Raw genomic sequence first — 12,421 nt, forward strand, 5'->3', positions numbered from 1 at the left:
CACACAATAATGCCTGCTCTTGGCAGCTATGGACTTGCAAACTGATGCATGGTAGTTGAAGAGGGCGGGAGGGGCTACTCGTAGCATGGAGAGGCCTCGGGTGGATTGGGGGAAGTCGCAGGGCTGTGTGCTGTGGAGTGGGGGTTGGGGCCTACTGAATGCAAGGGTAAGGCTTTGGAGGTGGCACTGGAAGTCCAACCCTAAGAGGATTGGGTCATTGAGCTGGGGCATGACCAAGAGCCTGAACCCTTGGTATGTTCTATTCTCCCCCCCCCCCCCCCACCACTGTCAATTCCACTGACCAGTGCCCGAGGGCCATGATGGAGCGGTCCTGGGCAGTGAAAGCGATGGAAAAGTTTGTGGGATAGAAGCTCTCAGTAGTACTGCTATCGAACAGCCATTTTGTTAGCTTCCCATTGACAGTGATGTCCATCATTGAGCACCCAAGTCCATGGGGAATGTTCCCTTTTAAGGTGGTGGATGCTAGGACCATCTCGGGGTCTGAGTCATTGCTCCCCAATGGTCGAGGCAAGTAGCAGCCAGCAGCTTCCTTCTATGTCGTAGGGTGTGTCGGGTGGGCGATCGGGTATGCGCCCATATTGACCACGTTGTCCCATTGATATGGTGCGAGCTTTCGAATATACCTGTTTGTTGATTTCTGAGTATTTGAAAGGATGTTGCAGGGATGTTTAAATCTAGCTGAATTAAAGGTATAGTGATTTGTGTTAAAGTGAGTGGCCTGCATCATACCTTCAGTTAGATTCCAGTTCATTGACATCTAGCCAGTGTTTTCTTTTGCTGTGTTTGTTTTTTCATGGAGCATTCACTTTGCTTAATTCTCTGTGGTTGCCCATAGTCTGTTCTATTAGCTTGTTGATTGTTGCTCTCTCCTGAACATAGTTATTCAGAAGTATTTGTAAAACATGACTGTTTTGTAGTGGCGTCTGATATTTTATAATTTTTGAGTGAATGTAGGTTGTAATGATTGTGAACATGTAAGCTTAGGGCTACAAAAGTTCAGAAAAATATGGTGTAATAATTGTTGGAGAGTAAATGGGATTGTTTTCAATGTGGTCATTGTATTGATGTGGCTGAATTCAGCACAAAATGTTTTGACAGGAATTTTAGCTTTTAAAATTGGGTGATAGCTGATTTTATCCAGCGTTGGAGTCCTGGGTGGCGAGGATCATTGATGATAGCTGCTGGTCTCCAACAGCAGCATTACATATACATTTTCTTGATAGTGGGGAGAGTTTTACTTGTGATGTACTGGGCTGTGTCCACTACTTTTTGCAGGGCTTTCCACTCAGAGGTATGATGCAGGCCATGATGCAGGCCATGATGCAGCTGGACAGCACATTTTTCACTACACATCTGTAGAGATTTGCCAAAGTGTCATAACGAAACCTCTGCAAATTCCTCTTCCCTTCAATTAATCATTAAAGATTTTCTTGCACAGTGGTGGTACACCACCAGCCTTCTGCAGGGGGCAACCTCTGTACCTGCAGGAGTGCAAAGGGGACAGGACAACACCTGGCCGGCCGGCTGTCAATCAGTCGACCTGAATGGATCAAGCCCCACCCAGTCGGGTGTCAATCACCCTCAGGGATATAAGCCTGCGCTGGCCTCCCGAGGCCTCACTCAGAGTTGCTGCAGCCACAGCCAGCCTGGCTCTGTGGAAGTGTTTGTGGATTAAAGCCTGTTGTACAGTCTCTATCTTTGTGTGTGTCTGATTCTGGCTAACAGTGCACCACATGCATTCTAGATGTAAAAATAATGATTCCCTTCTTCATAGCATTATTGTACTGAATCTTGGTGTCCAGTTGCTCCTTTATGAATTCTTTTAGTTGGTTTACCTCAGAAAATTCTACTTTACTTTTCAAGGTGTTAGCTGCTTTAAAGCAGCTGTTTTCAACAAAGGGCCTACAGCCTTCCTGGGGGCCACAGTACATTTTAGTCAAACCCTTGTTTTCTTTTCGCCTTGTGTAACATTTCATATTTTTGATACTTTTTATGTTGTCAGTAGAGAAGAAACCAAAAGTTGACTACTTCACAGGAAAGGGGCCCATAAACTTTGAGCAGAGTCCTTGGCAAGGAGTTCTAATAGAGCCATGGCTGAAAAAAAGTTGAGAATAGCTGCTTTAAAGCTATTGTAGTGTGAATAAAAGCTCTCACGACTGGAGGGAGAACAAACGCTTTTATTAACTCATGACTAAGGCAAGGGTTCAAAAGTAGTCTTCAGAAGGGTTCTGGGATTAGGTGGGAAACCAGGGTTACATGTGGGCAGATGGGGGTGGAGCTGGGAGGCGGGGCCAGCCATCAGGACAACACCTTACCAATGAATACCAGTTCACTGCTCCTATATCCCCTCAATCCTGAAGAAGCTCTTGTCACTGAAATGTTGACAGCAAACAAAATGAATATAATTTATAAACAAAGCACATGTTGCATGTGGTTAGCTTACCATAATTGGAGCAAACAGTAAATGCCTTCTCAGACGCATACTTCTGGTAAAAATTGGATTTCTGAATTGTTGTATTGTTTTAGAAGTACCAATTGTATTTTACTTAGAATGCACAATTTGAGCTTAAATATGCTTACATCTGTGTACTTTTATTTATCTATGTTTTACAGATACTTAAAATATAAATGGAATAAATCTCAGAAAATATTCTCAAATGACAATGTAGAGGATGTAACTAAGCATTGGATTAGGAATTATAATTTATGTGACTTCAACTCCTATTCTATGTTCAAAGAGTTTTTAGAAATGGGTAAGCCTTGCCATTTTAAACACATTCCTTTATTTACGATAACTATGATGTTTTGGAAAAGTATATAATTCATTGCAGAATTTAAAGTCTGATTATTGTTGTGAGGTGATATGAGTCCTCTATAATGTTAACTGCCTTCTTGAGGCACGGCCTCACATGGGTGTTTGCACTGGATGGGAGATGTGATTGATAGGGCTGTGTGTTACTTTCTGCATTCTTGAGTATTTGAATTTCCAAACCAGACTGTGATACAACTCGACAGTATAATTTTCACAGCGCCCCTGTCAAAGTTTGATAGAATATCCGACGGCATGCAAAAATCTCCTCAAATTCTTTAGAAATTAGAGGCGTTGGTGTGCCAGGAAAGGTATTCTGAAATATAGATCCCAAGGAGCTTGAAGGTTCTCTGTTTCCATTCCATCAATGGAGAAAGTGCATGGTCCATAGGCCTCTCTTTCCTAAAGTCATTAATAGGCTTCTTGGCCTTAGTGACAAGATGTTGTTCTGGCACTATCCAACCAGGTTCTTGATCTGCATTCTGTATCCTGACTCATCATTTCCAGTTATTCAGCTGACACTGGTGGGGTCATCAGTGAACTTATAGATTGAGTGGGAGCTTAACTTGGCTGCACAGTCATGAGTGTTCAGGGAATAGAGGAGGGGACTAAGCATGCAGCCTTTGTGTTCTTTGGTTGATGGTCAGTGTGGAGGAGATGTTGCTGCTTATTCTCACTGATTGGGATTTACCATTGAGGAAGTCAAGGATCCCATTGGAGAGGTATGGACAGAATCCCAAATACTTTAAAATGATCATTGGTTTTTCAGGTTGAACAACAGCCTAACAGGTATTTCTGCGGTCTAGGTGATCTAATGCAGATGGGAAGGCCAGCAAGATGGGTATCTGCCATTGACCTGTTGTGGTTATAGACAAACTGAAGTGTGTCCAAGGCTTTCCTGAGATAGGAGTTGATTTGCTGCAAAACCAAGCTCTCAAAGAACTTTATAATGATAGATGTTAGGGCCACTAGTAGACTTAAAGTAAAACTCCCTGTATTTTAGTACCCCTTGTGATGAACAGGCTTGGAAAATAACAATTCCTGGTGCTGAGACAGTACCTGTGATGTTGGGGTTAGTGCAATGCTATCACAGTGCCAGAGGCCCTGGTTTGAATCTACCACTGATTCCTTTTGCCTAAGTGGGTTTTCTCTGGTTTCCGCCTACACTCCAAAAACATAAGGGATTAGTTGGTTAATTAGTCATGTGGGTGTAATTGGGCATTACAGGCTGGAAGGGCCTGTTGTATTTCCTACCTAAAATAAATAACTTTTCAATCATTTGCATATTATTCATTTTAAGATCCCTGAAAAATTTTATTTCATTTAAAAAAATGATAGATAGAATAATATTTTTATTCTAGTGAACGATGAGTTTAAATGGAGCATTGGAAACTGGACTCCAGTAGTTTAAAGGGAGTGTGGAAAATAGCCTGGTGTATTTCAAGGGATTGCAGGAAACTGAACCTGATAAGCCAGCCAAAACCATTGGGATTTACAAACTTGAATACCAGGATGTATCTTAGTTAATGTATTTATTATTGCTTTCAAAGTTTTCCAAAATAATTTGCTTAATAAATTAATTTCTCATTTCACCTCCTGATGCTGCTTGACCCATTAAGTTCCTCCAGCAGGTGTTGGTCCAAATTTCAGCATCTGCAGTTTCCTGTGTATCTCTGGGTTTCTGACAGCATCTTCCAAACCTGTAGGAAAGCCCAGAAAGTCACAGGACAAACATGAAAACTGTGTACAGGCAATTACAAAGGTCAAAACTGAACTCTGCATTGTCAGGCAGTGGATCTATTGAGGAATGCTTTTAATGGTTTCTTGGACATGAAGCTAAGAATTCATTACTCTCCAAAACATCATCGCTCTCCAGTAGCTGCAGGTAGCAATATCTGTGGTTCCTGTGGATACGTTTATGAAGATGGAGCTTGAGAAACTGGTGGCTTGCAGCACCTCCAGGACAGCACAAGGGTCTATGGCAGGGGTGGCCAAACAGCAGCTCACAAGCCACATGAGGCTCTTTGACTTTTAATGTGCGGCTCGTGAAAATATCTTGGCTGAGACAGGAATCATATAAGCATAATTGTAGTTTTAGAGCACGTGGCTTGTAATTGTGCGCCAGTTGTCCACAGCCAGACATTGTGAGCTCAGATTGGAGGGCAGCCAGGACCTAGGCAAGAGTCCGACCCGCCTGCAAACTCTTGCCCAGGCCCTGGCCAGCCACTCATCTGAGCTCTTGACGCCTCGAATACACACTTACCACCGGTCCTTGCCACCAGCCCATCCATCTGAGCTTCTGACGCAGACTTACCACGCGGTCCCGGCTGCCCATCCGACCCCTGAACGATGCAGGTACTTACTACGGTCAAAGGTAGTATGCATGTAATAGTCAACCTCTTAAATTTTACCCTTTGGGCAGCACAGTTGACATAACAGTTAGTGCAATGCCTTTACAGTGCCAGTGATCAGGACTGGACCAGGATTCAAATCCTGCGCTGTCTGCAAGGAGTTACTACGTTCTTCCATGTCTGCGTGGGTTTTCTCCAGGTGCTCCGGTTTCCTCCTACTGTAGGTTAAATTGAGTGGCACGGTCTTGTGGGCCAAAATGTCTATTACCATGCTGTATGTCTAAAATTAAAATTAAAAATTGGTCCACAAAATTTGACTATACTGTATGTGTACTTTTTGATTATCAAAACTAATACAAATTAGCAGTTTAAAAACTGCAATATGAATAAATATTATTATGTACATGTATTTTTTAATATTTATATAATTTTTTTGTCACAAAATGTGCATGTAAGAGTAAAACGTGTATGTAATAGTTTTTTTTCATATCTTGCGGCTCTCAAACATCTAAAGTTTATCAAATGTGGCCTTTGCATTAAGCAAGTTTGGCCACCCCTATTTTATGACAACCCTCCAGTTCCGTAGTCAGGCACGTCTAGCAAGAACCTACAAAGAGATCACTGAGGACATGTATGGAATCTATGAATACCTACACCTGGCAGAAGCCTGAAGTAGCAGCAAATCCTGATAGACAGGATTGGGCTGATGTAAAAGTTAATTGAGTCTGCTCATATAGATAGGAAACGTCCACGAACTTCAAAATATAGTCATAACCTGAAAATTGAAGATGTCATTTTTGAGCAAATATGCAAGAATGATATTGAGGCAATGAAGTTGAGAGTGAAGATTACTTTAACTTTAATTGTGAGACTAGTGCAACCATGAGTGTGATCTTGTATTTGAGATTTTAAGGCATCATAGATGTAAATGAGAAATGCCTTGTTGAAACGTTGCTCCTTGGAGATGCATAAGTTAGAATGTAGCTCCCTATGACATTTGGATGAAAGTAATTGGATGTTTAGCCATTGTATGCTTTTTATGACATTGTTTTGTCAATATGTCTGGTACCAGATATTCATGTTTTGCATGCTTATATTCTCCACAATGGAAAATGGATATTGGTAGGCTGTTTTAATTCAAGTGATGAAAAAGAAAGAAAGGTTCATATTTTAAGTATGTAATCTTGTAGAATAGTGTGCAACTGTCTGCCTATGAAGACATTTTAGTGTAATTAATCTTTTAAATTACATTCTTTTTGAGCCTTTAGTGTTAATAAAAGTTACTTTTGCCAATGAATGATGACTATTGTCATTTAAATCAATGTGATTGAAAATATCACCAGTACTAAAATTTGTGTTGTTTGAGCATGTGTAATACCAGTGCTAATGAGCTTTTCAGTGCCTGCGATTAGATGCAGCCTCTGAGGATCACATCGCAAAATTGTCAGAGAGAATCCCGATCTCTTTATTGCAAGTAGATTTATTTGGATACTATATTTGTCCTCCTTTCTCTTGATTCTCGTTTCTTGAGCCATCAAGTGCAGCGCAGGGACATGTCTTCATTAATGAGTGGTAGCCTCTAGTGCTTTGCCAACTGACCATTACTTGAGTCCTTACAATGAATTTTGGCTCTTGATTTGTTGTTTTGTGACAGCTTTTCTATCTAATTTCTTTTTCAGCAATTCAGTATGGTTTCATCACCATATTTGTTGCAGCCTTTCCATTGGCTCCTTTACTAGCTTTTCTGAATAACCTATTTGAAATTCGATTGGATGCCAGAAAGATGATTTGGCATCTTAAACGACCAATACCACGGAAAGCAAAAGATATTGGTAAGATTTTGATGACTGATATTTATTTTATTCAGTTGTATGACAATTAATTTGTGTGTATCCTTGACAAGGTATGAATTGATCTTAGTTCAAATCACACAAAATCTTATTGTATGCCAGACAAATCAATAGTGCAAAATTGGTAGCAAGTATTATCTGTGCTGTGAGCCAGCTGCATTTCTGTGATTCTTTGTATTTAGGGGAAGATTGATCTGTTTAGTTTTGGGTATTGAGCATTTCTCAAGTTAGGATAAAAGAAGAAAATTAATTGGAAGAATCATGCTTTTATAATGCACCCAGTCATATTGTTCAACTGTCTTCATACAGTTGGTGGTAAAATATTGGTTAGGCCACAGCTGGAATATTGTGGGTAGTACTGGTTGCCGCATCAATGGACAGAAATTTATATTTTGAGAGAGTCCAGAAGAGATTTGCCAGGAATTTGCAGGGGAGTAGAGGAGGCTGTAGGGGAACATGAGTGAGAGATACAAAGTTGAGTGGCATAGATGGTGAAAAATACCTTCCTCAGCAGAATTGTCTAAGATCATAGGGCAGAGGTTTAAAGTGGGGAGTAAGAGTTTGAGGGAATATTTATTTTTTTCACCAAGAGGATATCTGCAGTCTGGAATGCAATAAAGTAGTGGAGGCAGGTCGTCATAGAATCAGAGGCGTCAGCAGATAAACTGTGCTTTTGGCCCATTGCATATGTGCTGACCAGGTCTATCTCTACTAATTCCATTTGGTCGCATTATAGCTTTATTATTTGGTCCTCTGTTCATTCAAGTACCTATCAGGATGCTTCTTAAATTTTGTTATTGTTCCTGTCTCTACCACCTTTAGCAATTCATTCTAGGTAAAACTACTGTTTTTGTTTGAAAAGATTTGCTGCTCAAATCTCCTTTTATCCCAAGGCCTTAAGTTTTGGACACCTTTACCATGTAAGAGAGTCACTGGTTATCTCTTCTATCTATTGCCTCTTTATATACTTCTATCTTGTCTCCTCTCAGCTCCAGGGAAAACAGACCTAAGCCTATCCAATCTCTCTTGATAACTCAAACACATCAATCCAGGGAACTCATTTGTCAATGATTTCTACACTCTCTCTAGTTTGAACATATCCTTGCTATCGCTTGGTGACCAAAATTACACACACTACTCTGAGTGGGGCCTGACCATTTTTTTTGTAAAGTAACATCCTCAGCTGATGAAGGCAAGTGCACTATATTGCATCCCACCTGTTTTTGTTTGTTAAACATTGTGCTGAATCCTGCCGACTGCACCAATTTTGTAATGAACAATTTCATTGTTTGTTCCTTGTTCTTTCCTATTTCAACAAGAGCTATGGGAAAAACCTCTGGTATCCAGAATTCAAGCAACTGGCAAAAAAATCAAGGAAAATAATTAAAAAAAAATTAAATAAGAATAAGATAATGAGTAAAAATATGCAAGTTTAAAATTGTAAAAATAAATGTTCTCTGAAGTAACACATAAACCTTCAGTGAAGATGGGAGCAAATATTCAGCAAGTGGACTGTCTTGGTTGTGCTTGCTCGAAGCAGGTGTTTGAATGAAGTTGTCTGAAATAGTAATGGTATCACCCAGGATGAAGTGCAGGTTGATGTACTTAAAATGTCTCCTTAGTAAAAGCTGCCATGGTCAGAGGCTTTATCTGTAAATTGAGGTGGGGGTTGATTCGTCTAGAATGCTAATTTTTGACTTTTGGGCAGCTCCGTGGAGGGGGAGGAATCTGCAGATGCAGTGAGGTTTGTTCAGTATAAATACAGTATAGTGTTTTTGTCTTTTAAATTATTTATTCTTAACACTGGACTCTGGCCAATTTTAACCTTTCATAATTTATACTCCAGACTGGGTCCATGGGTAAACCAGAGTTAGTTGCTATGCTCAAATTAACCAAATTATATCTGGCCAGACACTGTCCTGTTCATACCCTACATAGTCCAATTATACTCTAACAACAATTTTGAATCTCCTTATTTTGACTTCCAGTATTTTTTCTTGATGTGAAATTTGGTGAAGCAGCTGATTTTACCCCAGTTTTTGCAAAGATACACTTTACAGTACAAACACCTATACAAACCACCAAGTGGCTCACTGACAAAAGACAAAGGTGGAAAAACCCAACACCCAACCCCAACCAACCAATTTTCCCTTGCAACCGCTGCAACCGTGTCTGCCTGTCCCGCATCGGACTTGTCAGCCACAAACGAGCCTGCAGCTGATGTGGACATTTACCCCTCCATAAATCTTCGTCCGCGAAGCCAAGCCAAAGAAAAAGAAGAAGAGTATATGTGATTGTAGTCCAGCAAAACCAAGACACACACTATATGTGCTTGTTGGTAGTCCCACAAAACCAGGAAACTGGAACATGGAGTATATTGCACTTGTTGGTAGTCCTGCAAAACCAGGATATGGAGCATATGCACTTGTTGGTAGTCCAACAAAACCGGGGCACAGAGTACATATGATTGTTTGTAGTCCTGGAAAACTGGGGCATGGAGCCCAAAGGGTGAATGTAGGAGTATTAGTTAGGCATTGTGGGTGTCAGTCTCAAGCAACCAGAAAATATACTTAGCTGGCATCTACCAATTCCCATAGGTGCCAGATATAGCAATCAAAGGAGATACTCGATACATGTCAAAGGTGTATATATCATTTCTAAATATTTGAGGGAAGAATAAATAATACCTGTAAGCATGCAAGGTAAAAAGATTATTTGTTAAACAATCCAATAGAATGCCAAAGGGAACCCCAGGTGCTTGGCAGTCCTCCCCTATTTGCTGCAACTCACCCTTGCCCATCCTGTCACTGGTCACAACCCAATCTAAGGTTGAGTCATCCTGTGCAAAAGGCATTATCCTTTTTATACCTCTTCAACCTAAACAACTGCTTTCAGTATTTTTCCATGCATCTACCCTTGTATCCTTCGGCCTAAATATAAACCAAAGAAGGAACTTTTTCCCTGTTACTTCTTATTTGATGGCATACAAGGCTGTTCTGTTCTCTGTCTAACTACTGGTATTGTTTAAAAATATATTGTTTATTGAAATCAAGAAATAGCCGCTTTATACTGAACCAGATGAGCTCTTTTGGTGTATGAACCAAGGAGAAATAAAACATTTATTTTTTTTGCCCTTTGCATACACCTTCCTTTCTATGTCCTCACTTTTAGGGAACTTTGCACTTGAACTCTTTGCTATTCAACACACTCCTGAGGGCACTGCCCTAGGTTAACTTTCCAAAATGCAACACTTTTCTTATCTGAGTTAAATTATGTTTGCTATTGCATTGCCCACTTTCCCAGTCAATCTAGACCCTGTTGCAACCTTCAATACCCACTAAACCACCAATATTGGTGTCATCTGAATGCTTTAATCATTAACATTCTCATCCAAATAGTTAAAATAACAAAAGAGACTCAGCACTAAACCGTTCATCACACCACTGATCAGAAGACAGTAGGGTTTTTCAGGTGCATTCTACGCTAAGAATGCGCCTGAAGAAGCAGAAGCGGCCCTTTAAATTGTCGTTCAGGTGGCAGTGTTTAAAATGCAACGCTGGCCACCTGAAGGACACATCTGCACAGGATGCGGCTCTGAGCACACTCCGTCTCCTGCCCAGGGTCAGCTCTGATCAGCAGCCTGACCCTTTAACATCCACTTTCAGCCAGCTGCATTCAGGTGGCTGGGGGAGCCACTGAGCTGAGCTGATTATCCCTCTTGGAGGAGGGTTACCTAGCTCGCATCAAGAGCGCCTCCTGCACATTCAGGTGGCCTCAAAACAGCCGCATATTGTCTAAACATGCGGCTTTACATGCGGGGCAATTGGCCACCTGAAAGTGCCTACTGTCTCGTAACATTTAAGAAGCATCTGGTCAAGAAGATTCATGTAGAAAGGAAAAAAACAAATTATCAACTACCAAAATTATTATTGACACAAAATCAACTAATCCCTTTCACAATAGATAACCTTTCCTTCAAAGAATTGGAGAGAAAAGGAATCAAAAGAATAAAAAATTGTTTTTTGGGAAAAAATTTATTATCTTTTGAACAAATTAAGTACAAATATGGTATCACTCATGGTCTCTTTTTCTTTGGCTTGGCTTCGCGAACAAAGATTTATGGAGGGGGTAAAAGTCCACGTCAGCTGCAGGCTCGTTTGTGGCTGACAAGTCCGATGCGGGACAGGCAGACACGGTTGCAGCGGCTGCAGGGGAAAAATGGTTGGTTGGGGTTGGGTGTTGGGTTTTTCCTCCTTTGCCTTTTGTCAGTGAGGTGGGCTCTGCGGTCTTCTTCAAAGGAGGTTGCTGCCCGCCAAACTGTGAGGCGCCAAGATGCACGGTTTGAGGCGATATCAGCCCACTGGCGGTGGTCAATGTGGCAGGCACCAAGAGATTTCTTTAGGCAGTCCTTGTACCTTTTCTTTGGTGCACCTCTGACACGGTGGCCAGTGGAGAGCTCGCCATATAACATGATCTTGGGAAGGCGATGGTCCTCCATTCTGGAGACGTGACCCACCCAGCGCAGCTGGATCTTCAGCAGCGTGGACTCGATGCTGTCGACCTCTGCCATCTCGAGTACTTCGACGTTAGGGATGAAAGCGCTCCAATGGATGTTGAGGATGGAGCGGAGACAATGCTGGTGGAAGCGTTCTAGGAGCCGTAGGTGATGCCGGTAGAGGACCCATGATTCGGAGCCGAACAGGAGTGTGGGTATGACAACGGCTCTGTATACGCTTATCTTTGTGAGGTTTTTCAGTTGGTTGTTTTTCCAGACTCTTTTGTGTAGTCTTCCAAAGGCGCTATTTGCCTTGGCGAGTCTGTTGTCTATCTCATTGTCGATCCTTGCATCTGATGAAATGGTGCAGCCGAGATAGGTAAACTGGTTGACCGTTTTGAGTTTTGTGTGCCCGATGGAGATGTGGGGGGGCTGGTAAGCATGGTGGGGAGCTGGCTGATGGAGGACCTCAGTTTTCTTCAGGCTGACTTCCAGGCCAAACACTTTGGCAGTTTCCGCAAAGCAGGACGTCAAGCGCTGAAGAGCTGGCTCTGAATGGGCAACTAAAGCGGCATCGTCTGCAAAGAGTAGTTCACGGACAAGTTTCTCTTGTGTCTTGGTGTGAGCTTGCAGGCGTCTCAGATTGAAGAGACTGCCATCCGTGCGGTACCGGATGTAAACAGCGTCTTCATTGTTGGGGTCTTTCATGGCTTGGTTCAGCATCATGCTGAAGAAGATTGAAAAGAGGGTTGGTGCGAGAACACAGCCTTGCTTCACGCCATTGTTAATGGAAAAGGGTTCAGAGAGCTCATTGCTGTATCTGACCCGACCTTGTTGGTTTTCGTGCAGTTGGATAATCATGTTGAGGAACTTTGGGGGACATCCGATGCGCTCT

General features: G+C 41.8%; 1 protein-coding gene across 3 annotated transcripts in view; it reads left to right on the forward strand.

Annotated features, from left to right (window-relative positions):
- Nucleotides 1–12,421, forward strand: part of LOC138744625 (anoctamin-9-like) — a 121,776-nt gene that overhangs the window by 62,076 nt on the left and 47,279 nt on the right. For all 3 annotated transcript variants that reach the window (XM_069901064.1, XM_069901082.1, XM_069901075.1), the window contains exons 18-19: nt 2,635–2,774; nt 6,861–7,013. In XM_069901064.1, coding sequence (XP_069757165.1) covers nt 2,635–2,774; nt 6,861–7,013 — 293 coding nt within the window. The remainder of the gene's footprint in view (nt 1–2,634; nt 2,775–6,860; nt 7,014–12,421) is intronic.

This window comes from Narcine bancroftii, chromosome 1 (assembly GCF_036971445.1).
Source record: "Narcine bancroftii isolate sNarBan1 chromosome 1, sNarBan1.hap1, whole genome shotgun sequence".
Lineage (NCBI taxonomy): Eukaryota > Metazoa > Chordata > Chondrichthyes > Torpediniformes > Narcinidae > Narcine > Narcine bancroftii.